The sequence below is a fragment of the Wyeomyia smithii genome, chromosome 3 (assembly GCF_029784165.1).
Source record: "Wyeomyia smithii strain HCP4-BCI-WySm-NY-G18 chromosome 3, ASM2978416v1, whole genome shotgun sequence".
NCBI classification, from domain to species: Eukaryota; Metazoa; Arthropoda; class Insecta; order Diptera; family Culicidae; genus Wyeomyia; species Wyeomyia smithii.
This window is the reverse complement of record NC_073696.1, coordinates 108202513-108225246: the sequence shown is the minus strand read 5'-3', so window position 1 is coordinate 108225246 and position 22734 is coordinate 108202513. Positions and strand designations below refer to the sequence as shown.

The following is a 22734-nucleotide window of genomic DNA, read 5'->3' as shown; positions in this document are numbered from 1 at the left end:
TAGTGTTCACGTTTCTTACGGCGGTCTTTGCGGAGGCATAGAATTGCTGAACCAGGCACGACACGATGAGCTTCCAAGAGCGAAGAACATAAAACAGCAGAGAGGAACCTGAAGACCGATGAGTTAACGGTGGTCAGGCATTGAAAACAATACTTCGAAATGGTGTCGAAGGAAACTGGAGCGAAATTGGGAAGAATGATCGGCCAAAATTTTCAAAGCCGAAAGCAAGCAACTATTCGGAGAAGCTGCGTAGCCGCAAGGTTACAGAGTCCGCTTTGTCAAGTGAATGGTCGTGGGTTCGAATCTTAGTAGAACCAGGCCATCCGATGTCAAAAACGGACTTTTAAGCATGGGTTTATTCTCAGGCTACCCACCAGTTACCCTTCCTTTACGTTGAAATCTACAAATACCTTTGCGTGACTTCCTCTCAACAAAAAATAAGTCCCTCTTATCAATAAAACTGGCCAGAAGGACGCACGACGAAACTTCTTCAGGGAATTATAATTGGTGATATTTGGGAAGAGGAACGAGTATCGGTATAGTAGAACAGTAAGCGTGTAAGGAAGAGTAGCACATTACACACAAGCACTGATGAAAAATAAAAACAAGCATGCCACTTCTCAATAGAGGTATTGCTATTAACAGAAGTGCGGGATACAGCAGACACACCCGGGCATATCTCACAATAGATCTACGATTCTGGTCGCAGTGAGGAAGTCCATACAGGAAAAAAAAGCAACTGTTCACCCGATTATCCTGAGGATATGGTCTCATGAGAAAATATCTACGGACTGGTTCTTCCATTTTTCTCGAGCCTGAATCTCCCTGGGACCGCCGTTCGACATTGCTTGAAAGAGAAGGGCGAGTGTGCTTAGTGCACCCATTTATTATACATTGACGCGGCTGACTGCGTAAAGGCAAGGTTAGCCTTCACTGGGATTTCGATCGTTGTCCCGTCGATTGATGCCTTGCAGCGAAAGAACAATCTGGGAATCAGCCGTGCTGACTGCTCTCCAGGTTCCCTTTTTTTTTGCACATCCTTCCCACTATGTTTTCCAGAGTAGTATCCGGCCCGCTTGCTGCCAACATTTCGCTCCTTACCTGTGCGAAACGTGTACAAACAAATATCACATGCTCAGCAGTTTCTTCTGCATCCGCACATTGTGGACACATAGGCGACTCCGCGTGCCTAAACTTGTGCAGGTTCTGCCTAAAGCAACCATGGTCTGACAGCATCTGTGTCAGTTGGAGGTTAACTTTCCCATGGCACCTCTCGATCCAGCCAGCTAACTCCAGGATGAGTGGGTGTGTCTATCTACCTTTGGTAGAATTGGACCATTCTAGCTGCCACCTGACCATCGAAGTTGACCTTCTGGTGGTTCGTATACCTCTTGTGTCACGTTGGTCGAAACACTCTACGTCTTCTTTGACAATCATGCTGATAGGCATCATGCCAGCCATGACGCATATTGCCTCGTATGGTTCGATACGCGCATGCGACCCTCAGGCACATCAGCCTGTAGGTGCTTCCCAGTTCACCGCGGTAACTGAAGGTATCCAACGCTTTCGACCACACGGGTTCGTAATAACTGAGTATGGACGTTTTCATGCTAGCTAGCAGCTTCCGCCTGCTAAAAATACCGCCAAGTTATTTGCCATCATGTGCGATAATGCCGCTATAGTCGTGAATACTTTCTGGCGATGTGGCTCCCAAACGTGAGCTTGTCGTCGACCATTACCCCCAAAAGCTTCAAGTGTCGCTTTGAGGTGATAGTGCACTCGCTCTGGAGTTATGTCGTTCGCAAAGCCTACAATATACGCTCCCTGTAGGAACTTAAGATTCAGCACATTGTCATACATGGCGTTCCACAGGATGGAACGTTGCGGTACCCTTACGGTAATCGGGACGCATTTCTGGCTCTCATGTGTGTTGTAGACCAGCACTTGATTCTGAAAGTAGCCTTCCAGAATCTTATACAGTGGCACCGGCACTCCGAGACTCCGAAGCGCGGAAGCTATAGTGTCCCAGCTGGCGCTGTTGAACGCGTTTTTAACGTCTAGCGTGACAATTGCGCAATAGCGAATGCCACTTCTTTTACGCTGGAGTGCTACCTTGGCCGTCTTAGTGAGGAGAGAATAGCATCCACCGTCGACTTACCTTTGCAGAAGCCGAAATGGTTGCTTGACAGACCGGTTTCAATCTCAATGAATCTCACAAGTCTGTTGAGGGTTACCCTCTCAAGGACCTTGCCCGTTGTGTCTAGCAGACAGATTGGTCTATATGTCGATGGGTCTCCTGGTAATTTCCCGGCCTTCGGCAGTAGTACCAGTCTCTGTCGTTTCCACTTATCCGGGAAGAGGCTGTCGCCTAGGTATTTCTGCATGACCGTTTTGAATAACCTGGGAGCTACCTTTGATGGCCTGGTTCGGAGTTCCGCATGGTCCCGGCACCTTGCTCACCTTCAGGAAATTTGCGATCTCAATGGATTCACCGTCCGTTACCCTTGCCGCCTCCTCGACCTCTGCGCGGCTGCCGTCACTCGCTGTTTGTGGTGACTCAGCAGCCAGTGGCCATGTTATGGGCTGGTTGGAAGGACTCATTTGCCCTATCTATAAGAAGGCACATAGACTCGTCTGTAGCACCTATCGCGGCATAACCCTCCTCAATTTCGCAAATCAAATTCTCTCTCTTGTTCCATTATTTGGGGCAATTTCAAGAAGTTTTTGTAGGTGAATACCAGAGTGGTTTTCGAGCGGGACGATTTACAACGGATCGGATGTCCGGATAAGGAAAATTCTCGACGAGGTCCAAGAACAAAACTTGCAGACACATCTAAACAGGTGTTGTGTCTAGACTTCAAGGTGGCGTACGATTCAGTAAAATGCAACATGGTTTGCCAAGAAAACTGATTAAGCTGATACGTATGTACTTCTAGTGACGGTTTCATATCAAGGGTCAGGACGGCGGGTAAATTTTCGGAAGCGTTTGTGTCGCTTAGGGGTCTTAAGCAAAGGAAAAGGCTCTTGAATTTGCTGTGGAGGGAAGCTGCGAGAATAGGACTCACCATTAACACAGCTAAAACGGAGTACATAGGAGTTGGCAATAAATGTGGTAGTCCTACGAGCGCAGGTGCTGCAGTGATGATGGATGGGGATACTTTCGAAATGGTTAATGAATTTGTTCATTAGTACACTAGTAATGTGTGATAACCAAGTGAACCGCGAGGAGAAGAAACGCGCTGCAGCTTAAATCTCATAGCCTACAGATCTGCACAAAATTTTCGCCCTACAGTACGCTGATCTGCTCGGTGACGCTCTAGGGGCATGCATCGTGCCCGTGGAAGAAATGCGGTTAGCTTTGGTTCTTCGAGCGTAGGATCCTACCACGAATACTCGGTGACAAACTGGAGAATGGGGTGTGGTGCAGGCGTATGAATCACGAGCTGGACGAAGTATGCAAACACGCTGTTATCGTCAGGATGATGAAACACGATAGGTCACAGTGGGCCAGTCACTTAACACGTATTCAGTAGAGACCCAGATAGTGACCGGCGACTTCGAGGCAGACACCGCATGCGTTGGATGTGTGCTGCCGACCAGGATGCTCGAGCAGCGGATATAAGGGGCGAACGGAGAGGAGCAGCTTAGGACCGAGTTTTGTGGAGGCAAAGGATCTTTACGATCTGTCGCTATAGAAGTAGAAGTAAAGTAAGCTAGAGTCCACAAAACTATTGCAGTCGAAAAGTGATAAATTTCATCTTTTTGTTTTTCTTTTAATTTTTTCAAAATCACTGGAGTATGGACACTGTTTTGTGTCATCTAACATACTTCTCCCCTTGCTTCGTGTTAATTATTCACAGTTATAGTTGAACGTTCCCGGCGTTACTTAAGACTGAAGGGTTTAAACTAAGACCATTTCTCATATTTTGCTACAAAACTTACTTCACAAATATTACGTCTCATGAAGCAATTATCACTTCAAACCTAAAATCAAAATTCTGAAAACGCAGAGTGGAAATATTCATGTTAAAAGTTTCGAATTACAAAATGTCGTCTGCAACTGATTACCGGTTTTTGAGCAACATTCTGATTTCGGATACCCTTATTGGATAGTATTATACAATTTATGGCTGTACTTCAAAACATGAAAGTGGTCATCCTGGATTTCAAAATAGCGTAGAAGTCGATTTTCTACTTCTAGGCAATTTCCCGATTCCGTAAATATCTTTGCTGCATGGTAGTTAGAATACGATTGAAACAGAAATAATTTGAATTGTACTGGCCAAGGCCAACTCAATAAAAGTACAAACAAATATGTAATTCAATCAAATCCGATTTCAGAACTATGTTCAGTTTCCAGTTTTTTTGCATGCAAATATTTCCAACCATCAATGTTTGCATTACGATCGAAATCCATTCAAAAAATAAAAAACATCTCAGAACTCCACAAAACTAAAAAATGTATTTCATTTCGTCGAGATATTTATTTTGCTCACTTGAACAAACACTGCTTTGATATTCCATCCGCCACTTTCAGCACCATCGATCCGAAAGCAGCAGCTAAACAGCATTTCTTCCTGCATCATCCATTTCTTCTAGGCAATCTTCCTTATCAGGAACTGTAGCTTCGCTTCTCTGCTAGCAAGATTCCACCAGCTCGATCCCGTTGATTGTGGACGGATGCATCCACTGCACTGCCTGCATACGGTAAACATTTTCGCAAAAATGTCGACGGTACTCAGCAGCGCAGCGAGGAAAGGCGACGCGTCTTCAGGCCATCGAATGCCTTCACATCGAGTACCATTGCAGCTGCAATCGTTTGCTTGCAAACCTGATAAGCCGGAACTGAAATCCATTTCCAATAAAATATTCAAATTCGATTTATTCATACCGAAATGTAGGAAACACCTTTTCTCTAACCACAGAGTATGGTACATTTTGTGTACTCTTCGACAGGTTATAAAAATTCGGGGCTGTAACTAGTCCACAGTTGGAGTGAGTTATTTTTTAAAGAAATTGTTCTACCAAAAAAGAGAGAGAAGTTTACTACATTTGTCTAAAAACCTTGAAAACCAGTGAAAATTTCACTATCTTACATGAATGATAGAACGTTCTTACATTTTATAAGGAACAATCCAGTTAGACAGGGACAACCTTCAATCTCAATATAAACTAATAACACGTGTTTGCCATCCGTATGACTCCACTTTGGTTCCGGCAAGTACATCCATTAAGCCATTAGGCTGGGGGCAACCGGAATCCGACTCCCTTTGGCCTGAAGTGACATATCGCTACATATATATTTCATTTCCCACCGCACACGAAGCTCATTTTGTTCTGTGATAAGTGTCCCTTTTGGATTTGCGGTACGTTCTACCCTAGCTCCGATTGGAGAGATATTGCATCGATGAAGGAGCTGAGGAGGATAAGTTGAAATCAAGATTTCATCAGAATGGACCTACCGCAGTGAGGCGTGCCGCTGTTTCTGTTGTAGTGGCGTCAAATCCACAACCAACGGACACATTTTCATGTTTTCGGATACATGTATCGCCGCGGGGATGACGGGCAGCCGAATTGTAATAAAATCTTTTTTTTTCGCAAAGTCGAATAAAATATTTATGTAATTTATTTCAAAAAAGGACACATGTGCTGTTACCCGATTCACAGCCGACTCGAGCTGCGTGCCTCCAGCTTTTAAGGCCAGTTGACTTTGATGATGGCAGTTGACACATAAAACAAGAAAATAATGTCACTCGAGCTGTTGGCAAAAGATCAGAGTTCTTACAAGGCTCTCTGCCCATGAATCGTGCTGCTGAGAGGATGACGCCTATGAACTGAAACAAAGAATTGAGTGCCACCAGCATTTCGGGAGCTAGTGAATGCATTTTTCGTTGTATTACCATGTCATCCTCCATTCACTCTGAAGACTTAGGTGAAGAGAGGTGGTGCGATAAAACTGGATGATGCTGAATCACTCCCAAACTAAGGCAGGAACAGTCTCAGTTTATCGTGGCCAGCACTCTTTTGATTGGCGGCATCTTATGGGAGCTTAATTTTGCTTTATGGAATGCAATGTAGTTCGGATAATGGAGCTGTAAACTCCTTGCACTCGTATTTAGAATGGAAGTGCTTGTTTTGAGATTATGTGGGATTTTTCATAATTGATGAGGTTAATAGACGTTACGCAATCACAGCATGAGTTTGATGTAAATTTCAGTAATTCAAGGCATTGTTTCAAATTATTAGTTTGTCAAAATAGTACGTGTGCTCGCCAACAGGTGTCATGAAAGTATAAATCCCATTAATTGTTAGTAGTTTTATTTAAAGATTGTTGTGATTGTTTTTAATAATTATTATATTATCGTGTGGTTACTTTTTATAGATTTTCTAGTTTTAGCAATATTTTACTTGATATATTCTGCAAAGTTAAGTTCCATTCGACAATCCTTGACCCTCCAAACAACAACAGTGTGCTCCACTCCATACATAATGGATGAATAAATATTCCCAGCGATTAACACTGCCCATAACCATTACCAGTTTGAATTAATGGTAATGCCCTTCTAAAAAGCTTGTGTCAAAACAATGAATCTACTCCGCAAGGCCCCAAAACAGTAATTTCAATGAAATTAAATTGAAACCATTTCACCCCAGAAGCCGTACGTTAGACGCTTAATAGTGGCCGTGTTGCTCGTGTTTCACACTGAGAATGTCGGTTCCAGCGTTAACTGTAGGCGTGAAAAGCTTTCAGTCAATGCTTGACAACAACTCCACGCTGCTGCCTTCTAATGGTGAAGAACATGAAAGAACTTGCTATTATGAGGTAATTTCTGGGAAAATGGCCTTTACATTTCAGGGCAATAATAGACCATTAACATATCAAAAATAGAACTTAATATTTGTCGTTGAAAAAATTTCTGAATGAAAAAAGTTGTTATTTGAATGTCCACGAAAACAGTTTTGCTAAAAGGATTTATGGTAAAAACAATGCTATTGCACAAGTCATATGGCAGTCGATTCTAAAAGTAAGCTTTTTTACCACTCAACAAGTGCAACAACTTGATACATTCTGTTGCAAGCACAACAGCCAGTCTAAAGAGAACTCTTCTACGGTATTCGAATTCCATCAGAGCATAGTACGAGTTGCAAATCTGAATTCAATTCCGGCTGAGTGGCTGCACAATATAAAGTGAAGAATTTTGTTCGAACAAACCTAGGGTAAAGTGATGCGCCTCCATCCACCCTACCGCGTCTTGTTAGCCACACCTCAACCGTACATTTCTTTTCCTTTTTTGTGCAGAAATCGGTTCAGGTAAGGCATCAATTTTCAGCGTATTAGACCGTCACCCAACTGGCGCTCACTTCATCTCCCGTCGTAGGAAATGCTCTTGTTCGTTCAACACTTTCGGGGTGGAAAGGTTTACTTACTTTTTTGCATTTGTTCCTTCAAGTATCATTACTCTCACCTGGTTTTGCTGCATCTTAACCTTCCGAATGGAAAAGGTTTAGAATTTTTTTAAAACGTGAAAAATGGGTTGAAATGGAACCGAAGAAATGTAGAACGCATGTATCAAAAATTTAGTAAAATGGTAACTAGTAGTAACTATATTGTGCAGCTTACGGACCATTACATATGTAGTAAATGAACCTTTCGACACTGATGCAGGGATACCATTAGGAATGTCATATTTTCGCTTTTCAAAGCATTTCTATTTTTGACGAAAGGATGTTTTATTCAGTTGCATCGAGGTGTAAAAATGAAAACACCGCGCATGTAGAGAACGATCGTCACATAGGGAACGATTGCAAGAGTAATGCAAAATGTATTCATCGTGATATTCTTGTACACAAAAATTACAGTTCTGCGAAGCAGATTGCTCATGTAAATCGAAAGCTGTATAGTAATCATCCGACATTTTCATTCTCGTTCACAAACAATTTGAAGCGAACAATGCCGTGTCAAACGTGGTCTAACTGTTGGAAAACTGGTGAACTGACTAGTTCAACTGCAGCAATGAGAGTAAACTGAGGTGGGATGCATCATTGCACAATACGTGTGTCTACGATCGGGAAAAGAAAGTGCAAAAGGTTTTTGACATTCTAGTTGGTTGAAAGACGTTTCCTTTTTGCACAGTGCAGTGAAATTTTATGACCAGCAACAAACATTTACGACTACCAGTACTAAATATTATTTGATTCCATACGCCTATTTGTTGATAAACGTGTAATTCGTAAGTAGATAAAATGTTCCCTATGTTTTATTTAAAGATGCTACAAATTGGCATTCGCTAGGAACTTATAGTAATGTTCACTATATAATATTTTTGAATGTACGCTACTCGCTGGTGCTTAGATACGTTAATTTTTGATGGGAGAAAATAAAACCCCTGCCTACTATTTGAAATCAAAGTGTGCCGATAGCAAAAGTTTCCAAACTTTCCGGCACTTCAATAAATACTACGGAAAAATAATACTTTGTAGACAATGTACCATTTCAAAATTGTTAATTTATCCAAAACACTGAAAATCTTTTTTCGTTATTCTCTGTACGCACATGGAATTCGTAGATTGTACAGCACTTTTGTTGATTGTATAGAATATTCGTATTTTGTTTTTGTTCTCGCTCATTTTCCGTCGGTCTAGTTCCGCCACTGTTGTTGTGCCAATCACCGACGCACAGCGAGGCGACACCACCCAGGACCCTAACTCACGACCCGCTAATATTCGTATTGCAAGTTATCGAATTGTATTGAAACATTAGGCATAATTTGTACAATTCACGAATATACTTTCGCACGAGCGTGGTTAACAACGAACAAAAAACGAAAGCGGATTTCGTAGAACGTATATGTTATTGCGTAGGCTTACTAATTTTTCGTACTATTTACATTATGCAGCGTTTGTTTGTACGAATGATTGCGTTCATTTTTAAAATCTTTCATTACATATACGAATACGTGCTTTGACAGTCCTGCGAAAGTACCTTTATTTTTATTACGTATTCGTTTCGTTGCAGAAAACAACAAAAGGTTTGGTATATAATACACACGTTTTCGTGGAATAAACTAAAATATATTTTCAGTGAAAAAATTAGCAGTCAACTTGGCCTCGTTAACCAACTGACAACGCTTTGGCATACTCTCCAAGATATTCCATAGGTTTTGGGATCATTGGCGCGTAAACCATATTCCGGCGGTAGAGAAATTGCTTTGCCAACCCGAGCGTCTGTTCACCAAGATAGTGCGGCTCAAAACAGCGTCTGATCTCCATGTTAGGAGCGGCTGATCAACGTCCTGGTGGCAGCGTGGAACTCTAAACGGAGCTGACATGATGGTCCCCCGGCGAGACAGTGGGTTGGGGAACGTACAATGTAAGAGATAATACGGATCGGAACAATCGGCATGGACCTAGGCAACGAAATAAGGACTACGATTGGAAACTTGGGACATGGAACTGCAAATCGCTCTGCTTTCCAGGATGCGACAGGATAATATATGATGAGCTACATCCACGCAACTTCGCAAGTCGTACACTGCAGGAACTTTGTTGGACAGGACAGAAGGTATGGAAAAGCGGGCACCGGGCGGCTACTTTCTACCAGAGTTGTGGTACCACCAGCGAGCTGGGAACCGGCTTGATAGTACTGGGTAAGATGCGCCAACGTGTGATAGGGTGGCAGCCGATCAACGCAAGGAGGTGCAAGTTGAGGATAAAGGGCCGGTTCTTCAACTACAGCATCATCAACGTGCACTGCCCACATGAAGGAAGACCCGACGACGAGAAGGAAGCGTTCTACGCGCAGCTGGAGCAGGTCTACGATAGCTGCCCGCGACAGGACGTGAAGATCGTTATTGGGGACTTGATTGCTAAGGTAGGACGGGTGGCAATGTACAGACCGGTAATCGGACCAGATAGCCTGCATGCCGTGTCTAATAATAACGGCCATCGGTGCGTAAACTTTGCGGCTTCCCGTGGTATGGTAGTCCGAAGTACCTTCTTCCTCCGCAAAGGTATCCACAAATCCACCTGGAGATCACCCGACCAACAGACAGAGAACCAAATCGACCACGTTTTAATCGACGGCAGGTTTTTCTCCGACATCATCAACGTTCGCACCTACCGCAGTGCGAATATAGATTCGGACCACTACCTAGTAGCTGTGTGCATGCGCTCAAAACTATCGACGGTGTATAACACACGCCGAAGTCGAACGCCGCGACCAAATATTGAGCAACTGCGGGACGCCGAGGCTGCACAGGAATACGCGCAGCAGCTGGAGGCAGTGCTACCTACGGAAGAGCAGCTTGGCGCAGCTACCCTTGAAGATGGCTGGAAAAGCATCCGATCCGCCATAGGTAGCACTGCCGTAGCGCTACTAGGTACAAGGGCCCCGAATCATAGAAATGACTGGTTTGAAGGCGAATGCAAACGGTTAGTCGAGGAGAAGAATGCAACACGGGCGAGAATGCTGCAACACCATACGAGAGCGAACGTGGGGCGATACCGACAGGCACGGAACAGCCAAAACTCAGTCCTCCGAAGGTCCTCCGAGATCGCGTAGCGATGGAAGAGCTGTACCAAGCCAACGACACTCGGAAGTTCTACGAGAAGCTGAACAGCTCCCGTAAAGGCTTCGTGCCGCAGGAGCTTGGACGGTAACCTCCTTACAGACGAGTGTGAGATGATCGAAAGGTGGAGGCAGCACTACGACGAGCATCTAAACGGCGATGCATTAGAGCGCGAGGACGGTATGGCAACTGATCTTGGTGCACGAGCAGAAGAAATCAGAATTCCAGCCCCCGACCTTCAGGAGGTGAAGGACGAGATTGGTCGGCTGAAAAACAATAAAGCTGCTAGAGTGGACCAACTTCCCAGCGAGCTATTGAAATACGGTGGAGAAACCACTGGCTAGAGCCGTGCACTGGGTTATTGTCAAGGTTTGGGAGGAAGAATGAGTACCGGAGGATTTGTTGAACTGTTGAGCTTCGCCAACAATACCGACATTATGGACCTTTGTGAAGATAACGGATACGTACATCGAATTTAAAGGCCGAAACCAAACAGATTCAACGCATAGAAGACCAAGTACATGAAAGAAAGAGGTTTACGAGGAGACAGGGCTAACCTCCCACCTCGACTTCAAGTTGGTGGTGATGAAATCGAAAAGGTCGACGAGTTCTTTTATCTGGGCTTACTGGTGACTGCCTACAACGACACCTGCAGAGAAATTCATCGCCGCATATTTTGATCTCCGGAGGACGCGAGTAGAATCGCCGATCGAGTAGAATTCGCCGTCGCTCCAAGTTAACACTTGCTTACCTGACCCCTCCAGGTCGAAAAATTGAAAATTCTTTCACATGCCATTTCACGAGATTTGAACCGAATTTGATCCAACCTTTTTTAATAAATCCGAAATTTATCTTAGTTTTACAAACAGTACGGGACACCCCGAAATTTTCCGTTGTTCTGGATTTATCAATACGAACCATGCGGTAAATACCCTTTCAAGGACACAGGCTAGATTAACAACGGTACCGAAACCTTACTTGCGACATATCAAAAATCAAGTTTGGGAAAAACAACACTGTTGGCAATCGGTATTTGGCTACTTGAACCTTTTGGTCACTACTGGTCGTACGTACGCTTTTGAGGTTTCAAATGGTAAGTTTACAACCTAAAGGAGCGTCAAACACAGCTCCAGCCCTCCAGAGTTCCTATCTCACACTTCCAGGAGTCATATTTACTAGGCTGCCAGTTGAAACATGGACACAACTGATTGGTGTTGCCTGTTGCAATGTTGTCATTCGACAATAGCTAAATGTGAAGGTGCGACACGATCATTAGCACATAAACCATACTTCGGCGGTAGAGGAAATGCTTCTCTAACCCGAGCGTTTGTTCACGAAGATGGTGCGGCTCAAAACAGCGTCTGATCTTCATATCAGGAGCAACTGATCAACGTCCTGGTGTCAGCGTGGGACTCTAAACAGAACTGGCACGATGGACCCCCGGCGAGACAGGGATTGGGGAAGGCTCAACGAGCCACTCCGGAGAACAATATGCTACAAACATCGAAGAGATAATACGAATCGAAACAATCGACATGAACCTAGGCAACGAAATAAGGACTACGGTTGGAGACTTGGGACAGGGAACTTCAAATCGTCCTGCTTTCTAGGACAATCTACGATGAACTACATCCACGCAACTTCAAAGTCGTAGCGCTTCAGGAACTTTGTTGGACAGCGGGCACCAGGCGGTTACTTTCTACCAGAGTTGTAGCACCATCAACGAGCTGGAAACCGGCTTCATAGTACTGGGCAAGATGGGCAAAAACATGAACGAGAATAAAGGGTCGGTTCCTCAACTACAGCATCATCAACGTGCACTGCCCACGAAGCGTTCTACGCGCAGCTAAAGCAGGTCTAAGATAGCTGCCTGCGACGAGACGGAGATCATTCGAGCAATAGACAGAAAATCAAATCGACCACATTCTTATCGACGGGAGGTACTTCTTCGACACCATCAACGTTCGCACCTACCGCAGTGCGAATACACATTTAAAACAAACGCATGCGCTCAAAACTTTCGACGGTGTATAACACCCGCCGAAGTCGAAAGCCAAGATCAAATATCGAGCAACTGCAGTACGCCAGGATTGCACAAGAATACGCGCAGCAGCTGGAGACAGCGTTACCCATGGAAGAGCAGCTTGGTGTAACTACTTTTGAATATGGCTGTGGCGCTACTAGGCACAAGGGCTTAGAATCTTTTAAATGACTGGTTTGACGTCGAATGCAAGCAGTTGGTTGAGTTGGTTGAGTTGGCTAGAATTCTGCAACACCGTACGAGAGCCAACGTGGAACGATACCGACAGGCATGGATAGCCAAAACACAGCTTTCGAAGGAAGAAGCGCCAGCAAGAGGACCGAAATTGCGTGGCGATAGAATAGCTGTACCAAGCTAACGATACTCGGATGGTCTACGAAAAGCTGAACAGCTCTCGTAAAGGCTTCGCTGATATATGATATATGCAGGCTGATATTTGCAGGAGCTTGGACGGTAACCTCCTTACGGACGAGTGTGAGGTGATCGAAAGGTGGAAGCAGCACTTCGATGAGTATATGAACGGCGATGCAGTAGAGAGCGAGGACGGTATGGAAACTAATCTTGGTGCATGAACAGAAGACAACAGAATTCCAGTCCCCAATCTCCTGAAGTTGAAGGAGGAGATTGGCCGGCTGAGAAACAATAAAGCTACTGGAGTGGACCAACTTCCCAGTGAGTTGTTGAATTACAGTTGTGTAGTTCGAGTATTGGGGGCACTCTCGACCCCCTTCGAAACTCAAAGAGGTTTAAGGCAAGGTGATGGTCTCTCTTGTCTACTGTTTAGTATCGCCCTGGAAGGTGCCATTTGAAGAGCGGAGAACAACACGAATGGCATGATATTCCATCCACATTAATTCAACTCTTATCAATACGTTACACACATGCCCGGATTTAGGAGGTGGCGTATGCACCGCGTTTTCCAACTCGAGGGCCCCCTCTTATCCTAGACCAGACGTGCAACCACCGCTCGAAGGCATTACAGATAGGAAGACAGCGGAGCATGAAGTCATTTAACAACAATTTGCAACTATTTACCTCTAAATGTTCTATGGAAAGAGGGCCCCAAGAAAATATCTTCCCTAGGCCCCCAGGCCCCCAGGCCCCCAACCCCAAATCCGGCTCTGGTTACATACGGAACTGCATTGAAAGAGGATGACAGTGGATGATACTTTTGTAATCGAGTGTTATCCGTCTAAAATGGATCTCGAATACAAACTTAGTGTTGGAGTTACTTCATTTCGAGCTTAAAAACGGAAAAAATTTTCTATACCATACAGTCAAATTGGCAGTGGTTCATGTGAAAGCATTCTATGTAGAAGCGCTTAGGGGAATTACGTAACGCAAAAACACAATTTTTGGGCGTTTTGAGGAAATTGCAAATTAAGTATTAAATCAAAAAAGTTGACCACGTAGTAAAACCCTCAAAAATGCTATGTCAAGATCACTTGTAACTCTTCAGCGTCCCGCAATATCTGCAAATTAAAAATGTGTTTTTCTAAATTCGCAAAAAGTGGAGGCAGTGCCATTGTTCGAGGGGTTCACCAATCAGTACAAAACTTTTGATTTATATGTTTCGGGTCAAAATACAACGACTCCCAAATTTTGAGACCATCTGCATTTCCTTGGACACTTGAGATGGGATCACCCATATCGGCATCGTCGCCGAGCCGTGAGCACGTCGTCATTTTAGTATCAGGGATTTTGTTTTCAGACAGGATTTGGCGAATGCTAATAAAGCGATGAAATCCCAACTCTGGATTGTGGAACTTTTTTTAGCTGCAGCCAGTGAAAAAATTCTACAAAAGTATCTGGAGGCCTTTTGCAATGCCTTCTTCTGTGATGAATGGTTAAACTCAAGGGCGAACAAGTTGAAGTTGACCAGTGATTCTCCAAAAAGTTATATGTTTTCTAGTTAAATTGAATGAATTGAAAATAAAATGTTTTATCTGTTTGTCTCGATGTTACAGTTTTGCCGGACCCTGTAACCCTGTAAACTAACACTTTAGAATAAAAACCACATTATTATGGATAGAGTAATCAAAAGTCCTGGAGTAATCGGAATGTCCTTCACCCAGTGATGTAGAGCTACTTTACTGTAGGACCTTTTCCAGCAGGCGTTGAAAAAAGTGACTGTTAAGTTGCCGCCACACGGACGCCTTTACACCACTGCAATAGTTTCTAAGTCATGATTGATCGTATAAAGCATTTTTTCATCACGGAATAGTAGGCTATGAACTATTCGGTCATGACAGATTAGTTCAGAGTCTCTATGTTATAGTTTTTGACAGTACAATTTCGCGCTATACCGTTATAGGTGCCATACTGCCGGTAACCGCAAGTCAGTCCCATCTGTAATTTTGTCAATTTTGAGTTAGCCTCGTATGTTGGCCTAGCTTTGAGTATATTTTCAGATGTTCCGATAAAAAATAGTGGTTTGTTCAACAAAAGTGAAAATCAATACTTATATTTTTTATTATATTTTTTCTCTTCGGTGTAAAATGTAACGGCAAGTCAGTCACACTCAAGGTTTTTATCATAAAATCAATTATATCAATGATTTTTACAACGTAATTAGTGCAGGCTAGTATGCAAACTATATTTTAGCATGAATATTGTCATAATAATTCATCTCAAATAAGTGATAACTGAGCGTGAATGAAATATCTTTCGAAGCTGTTTTCTCGTTTTAACATTTTTACAGATGGGACTGACTCGCGGTTACCGGCAGCATAGGTGTCATAAAGAACTATGTCACAGTTTGCGTGCTTCGTGTGGCAGCACCTTTAGTGTTGAGACGGTTTGCCTATCTATCTCTTAGTGATTACATTGAATTGTTCGGAATTTGAACCAAAACCGAGCTCTAAGTTCTCGTCAATTTCATGAACAAAACATGTTTGAATCTATATAAATAGCACTTAATTGCAACAACAATAAAATAACCGATATGTTAATCCTCTAGGATCGACGAGAAAATTCATTTTTCATTGATTTTTTAGTAAAAGGAGTTGAATCATATTTTTCGCGTTCGTAATTTGATGCGGTACGGTATATACCTTTCTCGAACCCGGTATATAACTTTCGACGAACCCGGCGAGCAACAACTATGCAAACCCTCACGTAAGTTGACGCGTGTTGGTAATGACTTGAATTCTTCAGTTTTTGCCTTTTTACGACACTCTCACTGTCATTAGATTTGTTTGTTGAATACTTGAGCTTATTCGCCGCGCAAGAACCAGTAATATTAAAAAAAGTAATTTCCTCTACCAATTGTCAACATTTCTGAAGAGGGGAGTAATATAAAAATGAAGTAAAATTTGTAAAGGTTCAAGTAAGTTAACACATCTGCCAGTTTGATACGACACAATCCGTATTCGAAAACAAATCACATTTGTGCGAAAATAATTTATATGTCTTACCAAACTAACTGAATACCAAAAAAGTCAGTTAACGATGATATCACGAGTTGTTATATTTTTGCCCAGTATGATCATTATTATTATTAATATTATTTATTTTAGAGACCTTTTAACTTGTCGTCATTCGGGTCCGTAGTATGAATATGTAGGTTTGAAAAATTTCGTCTTAAAATTATTGAACTTGTGATGTTATAGTAATATTTTCAAAATGTGTCTTTTAGTGATCGGCTACTCAAAGATAAATTTCATTTGACATTTCATTTTGCCAAGACACTTCACAAACATGATTATATCGATTCAAAATAAGAAAAAAAAGTGATAGTGTTTGTATGCGATGGCCAATCCCCGGATCCCCGAAGAGCGGAAAATACCCATACCGTGCATAATTAGTACCTACTAAAAAGATCGCACCTCAAACCTTGATTCTGAACTGTGCTTTCCGACTCAGAAATTATCTTCATTTTAAAATATTTGTGAATGATTCAGAGGGCTCCTCGGTCTCTAGCAGAAATAGGTATCAAACTAACATGATAGAACGAATTGATAGAAACTCTTGCCGTAAAAGTATGCAAATTTAAAAAGCTATAACATACGGTTATAATTAGTTCTGGTAACCACATTGCATAAGTTTTTACAATAACCGAATTATTTTTAACTCAAATCCACATGTTCATATCACAGTGAATCAGTAAAAATACATTGGAACTATTACTAGCACTGATGTTGCATTAAAATGAAAATAATATCGTATTGTGATTTGATAAATCACCTTTCTACAAGATTTCTGCTATGTCATGAACTGTACTGGTCGTGGAATAAAATCTATTCCGCAAAAAATATCAGCCGATTAAGTCGAAGTTAGGCCACAGCACTATAAAGCACAGCTTACGAAACAATATGAAAGATGTTTTCCCTGTTGAAGCACTTTATAATCCTCTTGTGTCGAAGTGAAAAACTCTTTTATTGTCCGAGACTTTCAAATGAAGCAGCCGGCTGCCAACGTTCAGCTAGCAGTCCTCTGGCTGCTCCTCCCAGCCGCAGGTGGTGGACCGAGCGGAGAATAAAACGATTGCTCATTTCCCCGCTTCCGAAGTGTGCTAATTCGAGCTTAGTTTATGCATTGGAACAAATGCTTTGTTTTGCTTACGGCTCTTTGCTGTACTTGCTAACCCCAACCTTGTTTGCAACCTCCCGACACCTTTTAGCTCGGTGTCACCATAATCCTCATAATAATTATTATTTACAACAAATGCACACATCCTGGTAGGTACTCAGAATGTACCGGCACCCGAGGCATAATTGTAATACTCTCCGGGATGTTTGCAGCTTGTACTGCAGTAAAGCTTCAAGGATGAAACTGTTAAACCTTCTGATAATCTATTTTCATAATCGGGTGGCTTCACTGGACAAAGCTCATACAGTTTGCATTGCTCCGTGATTGGTGGTCTACCCTAGCAAAACAGGAAGAAAAGGAATATTCATCATCGGACTTACCGTGATGGGCAGTTCCAGCTCGTGTGTTTCGTTGCCGCGCCATATGGTGGAGTCGAGCGACAGAGGCTGGATGTCACAGTCCAGTGTGTTAATTTTCTCCTGCAACCGAGACAGCGGCGTGATGATCGGCCGTGTAATTAAATTTTCACTGCTAGTATGTGGCTGCAGCGGTTTGCTGCCTTGCTGTGGTGATTCGGGTGTAATGTGATTCAACGCGACCGGTGTTGCCTTATTGTTCTTGGCCAGCTTTGAGGTAGCGGCAATGATGGCGGATGCGGCCGCTCCCAGTGACTTTATCTTCTTCTGCTGATCCAGCGGATGGATGTGAGATGATGGCTGGGTCACGACACGCTGCGGAAATTCTTTTAGACGGTTCGGTCGATTCACGGACGTGCTTTCGGCGGCTGCAGGTGAAACGATGGTTGATTGTGGTTTCTGCACCGAAGGTGAAGGAACGGCCGACACCGTTGAAGTAACGTCTCTCGGAATAAAATTAGTTTTCAGCAATTGCTGTTTTATGGTGGGCTCGGATGGGTTGGTGAGTTTCAGTGGTAACTTTTTGGTAGTCGCTGTTGATTGCGCTGCTGTTGGCTTGGAAAGCGTTTTTGCGGTTAGAATGTCTTTCTCCGAAACGACGGCAGTAGTTTTTTTCGGGACCGGTGAATTGCGGTTCTCGTGACGGTGGCTGCTATCATTCATAACCTGATGATGCAGCTCACTGTACAATTCCTTACTGTTGTAGAACTTGGTAGTTGAAAATTCCGGCTTGTCCTTTTTGCCAATGTCGTTTGGGTCGTGTGGGGAGCCACTGTTGTCGTTATTAAATTTAGTATTTGCAAAGTCAATTTTTTTCAAAGGAGCAGAGTTGAAAATATTTATTTTAGATGTTGTAGGATCATTTTTCTTCACCCTTCGTGGAATGAAAAGATTTCCGTAGTTATCCTTCACTATATCGCTGCCGCTGACAGCAATCGGAATGTCCTCTTCGGTGGTAGCTGGAAGCTGGGTGGTGGTTCCAGAGATTGGCATCGAAGTTGGGGGAGATTGAGTGGACAGCTGTTGCGACGATGAAAATGTCACCGAAGAGATAGCAATCGTCATTACCTCTCCGTCCTGCTTCTTTTCCGGTGGCAACTCCATCTCTTCCGTCGCATCGAAAGTTTTGTACCCTTTGAAGTTTTCCTTGATACGACTTATCACTTCGTCGTTTTCCTCCAGCTTTTCGGTAATGTTATCGATGGAAGATTTTCCCTCGTCACTGGTTGATGTTTCCGAGGTATCATCAATTAGCTCAATCTCGATCTTGGTAGTAGAGATGTCACCGGAATCCTGGGCTTTCTTTTCATCTTCGATTCCTAAGTTCACGTTTTCGTATGCGTCAACTTTGCTGTCAATTATGGGCAAAACTTCTGATGGTTTCATGATTGTCGATTCGAAAAGTTTCTCATTATCCTCGTTTCTCAGAATGGCTTTTTCACGCAGCAGTTTTTCGTGGGCGGTTTCAGCACTACGCAGTAGCTCATTCACATTGGCCGGAGGCTTAAAGTCCTCCAGTTTCGAAGGATAAAAATCGTCAATATTAATCTTACTAGGATAAACTGACTTCGGTGCTACAGCTCCAGCTGGCATCAGCAGGTTCTCGTTATCAGTTTCATGTAAGCCGTTATCAAACTCGTCCGTCGTAATTTCTGCTATTTTTATGCGGTATAAACCATTTTTCTTTTCGACGCGAATTTCGTTGGAAATATGCTGTTCTTCCTCAGATTCCTCATCCATATTGATGAGTTTCTCACCGGGTACCTTCGTGTTAACGGTAACCACTGTTTGACCTGGATCATTATCTGGTTGTTGAGAAAGCCCTCTGGCAACTGTTGTTTCTCCATGGCTGCCAGTCGCGTCAGTGGGGCGAGTTTCATCAGCGTCCAAGGCTACTGTTGTGGATTCAGTTGTGCTCGAAGACTCACTTGAGAAAATAACTTGAGTAGTTGCACCTTCGCCGGTCTGCTGAGTGGCATTTTCCGGCTGAGTTGCATTCACCAGTACCGGTTCATCGCTGGATCGTTCTGTCCCAGTGCCTACTTCAACGGTGAATGACCGGATGCCAAAACTAATAACGGGAGTTTCGCTCTCCAGCTCAATGTCTCCACCTTTTTTCTCAATTTCTGTTTCATCCAATGAACTAGCAACGTTGCTGCTGCCCACTCCTGGCAAAATTACGCCCGTCGTCAACCCCTCTGTTGTGTCAGTAGGGTTACTCGCCTCCACAACACTCGACATTGCACCAGCCACTGTTGCGGACGAACTTTGCACCAACTCGGACGTATATTTTCCCAAATAAGCACTACTGCTGCTGCTACTACTACTGGTACTAGCTGGCAATGCCGTTACAGCATCTGTCTCACTCACCTCACTCACCACAATGCCGTCAGCAGTAGCAACTGTCAACAAGCTGTGCTCGGTAGCAAAAGTTGACGATTCTGAATAAACACTCTCAAATGCCACCAGCATTGCCAACAGTGACCAATACCAATTCTTCGTCTGCCAAAGTGCCATTTTGCTCAGTTTAAAATTCGCCTTACGCAAAGCCTTCTACACACAGATACACTTTAATTATCCTTCAAACACAGAGCCCCATTCCAAGCGGCATGAGGCGAAAGACAAATGGAACAATTCGTTTGATCAGGTTTCCGCTTATTTTCCGCTGCACGATAGAGGAAATCCAATGCTAGGCAAATGTTTGGATTCAAGATTCTTTTTTTTTGCTTATTCACTGCACACACACTCCAGCAAAATAGCACGCCCTGGTGCAACACCAGTAGACTTTTCTAATTTTCTTTCGATTGCTTTTGATTACGTTTCACATCGGTCGCTTCAACTGGGTCAACACTTGATTATTCCGATCGTGGCTTCGAAGCAAAGGTACTCCTTCGGGGGTGATGTTGAATCTGCAAAAAACGGAAAATAAACACACACAAAAAGAGAAAACGTTAGCTTGCGTCGGAAACAAAACGAGAAACGAGACACTTAATTAAAAATGATACTAATTATACCGTTCAAGCTGGCGCGGATGAGCTCGACGAGGATTTTTTTTTTTACTTTTTGCTGAAGCGCTATTGAAGGCTGAGATGAAACAGCAGCGTGTTACTTTCTATAATGTGAAAATTTGAACTAATTTAGAAGCATTTTCCTGGAAAGGATCAATCGCAATCTGCCTGAGCACCCATCCCACTGCTATAACACATCTTGGAGCAGTTATTCTTTCCAGCAAATTATGCAAATTAACCTTCTGTTTAGCATTCAAGGTGGACTATTTTCTTCTAAAAGGTTGCAATGATATGATAAATTGAAAAACGAAAATTTTGCATGAATATTAATATTATTTTTTCTTTTCTTTCCATTTTCTAGCACTTCAATGTTAGCATTTTTTATAATTCATTTTCATTTTCTCCTTTCCATGCTCTTTCGCAGTTTTACTCTTGCATTTTCTCAGTTTCACTTTGTATCTCTATTTTTGCTACCTTTTTTCTTTTTTACTTTCGTTTTTACCATTTTTCTCTATTATAAAGCAAAGCAAACAATAGTGATAATATCCCGCATTCATTGTAGTCTCCCCGTGGGCAAGCGGAGGAACGACGACTACATCGTTCAATTATTCTGCGGCCTCCTAACGCAGTTCCGGAGCAGCTAGGGGCGCCAAAATTAATAGGAACGGACAAAAAGCTCTTTAAATTTTTTGCAGTATGAGCTCTAGGGCAAAACCTGTGTTGGCTATTTTTACACTAACACTAACAGTCTCCGCCGAACTAAGATTCAACAATACGACGACTGCCTTGTTGGACCAGCATTGCAGCTCAAGACCAGGTTTTCCCATTGTGTTATATAATTTTTTTTTCTCGGTATGAGATTCATAGCTTGCTCTCATTATCCTTTTTCAAATTCTCTTTATCTTTCATTTTTTCCTCATTTGTTTATAATTTGTTTATTTTTGTTTAATTTCCATTACAGTCCATCTAGGCAATGAAGAAGGTTCCAAAATACGTATTTTCGTATCGTGAAAAGTGGTAAATGAAAGTGATGGAGTAAAGAGATAAGTAGATTGAAAGTGTTATTTCAAGGGTATAGTGATTATATGAACAATTCTGTAGTAGATTTTGCCTACAATTTTTCCGATTCAAGTTCAAGCTGTATTATCTATTTTCTTTTGACATGTCTAATTTCTGTTTTGTATTTCTCTGATTCATTTTCTTCTCCTTTTCCGGTTTCCATTTTTCTTTCTCTCATTTTCCTATTTAGTGTTTTATCTTTAAAACTATGTTTTTGGTTTTTAATTGATCATCACATTTTTTAATTTTCATCTCCCTTGATAATTTCTCCTTTACGTTAATCCGTGTCCGTTAGACATATCTATATTTCTTTTTTCCTTATTCTTGTTTTCGTTCTAGTTTTTTTTCAACTTGCTCTTTTTTTTTTTACTTTTTATATTTCCCTGACTTATTTCGGCTTCCGATATCACTTTCTCGTTTTTCTTCCTCATCTATTTTTCCTATATCTCATTTTTGTTTTTTTTTTGTTTTCCTTGTCCCTTTTTACTTTTCTTTTCTGCTTTCTTAATTCTTTCTTTTCATTTATATTTTTTTTAAATGTTCCTCTCCGAGTTCCCTCTTGTCTTTTGCATTTAAAATTTCTACTTTCCCCTATACACTAAAGTCGCTTTTTACGCGGAGGATACATGCCGCGTAAATTCCGGAATCCGCGTAAAAAAACCGCGTAAATTCCGGAATCCGCGTAAGAAAAACCCGCGTAAATTCCGGAATCCGCGTAAAAAAAATCATTGTTAATTTTGCATTCTGAGTGAAGGGAAACCGAAATCCGGGCAAAAAAAAAATACCGCGTAAATTCCGGAATCCGCGTAAAAAAAAACCGCGTAAATTCCGGAATCCGCGTAAAAAGCCGCGTAAAAAAACCGCGTAAAAAGCGACCTTAGTGTATTTGCTTTTTATTTCTTTATATACCTGCTTAATTTCCTTGTTTAATTTTCTTTTTGCTCTATTATTGATCTGTAACCTTTTCCCTTTTCGATACTTTCTCTCAATTCCCATTACCAACTCTCTCAAACAGTTTTGACGTGAGACTACGTCTTCAATTTCTAAACTGGGATGCCTTTTATAAAATTGGAAATGTCAGATTTCAAACGATAATAACAGCATAACCACAT

The 22734-nt window shown here is 42.4% G+C and overlaps 1 protein-coding gene across 3 annotated transcripts in view; it reads right to left on the bottom strand.

The window, feature by feature from the left end:
• Positions 1-22734, bottom strand: part of LOC129727163 (uncharacterized) — a 399476-nt gene that overhangs the window by 261390 nt on the left and 115352 nt on the right. For all 3 annotated transcript variants that reach the window (XM_055684686.1, XM_055684685.1, XM_055684684.1), the window contains one exon: positions 17520-20464. In XM_055684686.1, the coding sequence (XP_055540661.1) occupies positions 17520-20072 (2553 nt within the window). In that variant the 5' untranslated portion in view covers positions 20073-20464. The remainder of the gene's footprint in view (positions 1-17519; positions 20465-22734) is intronic.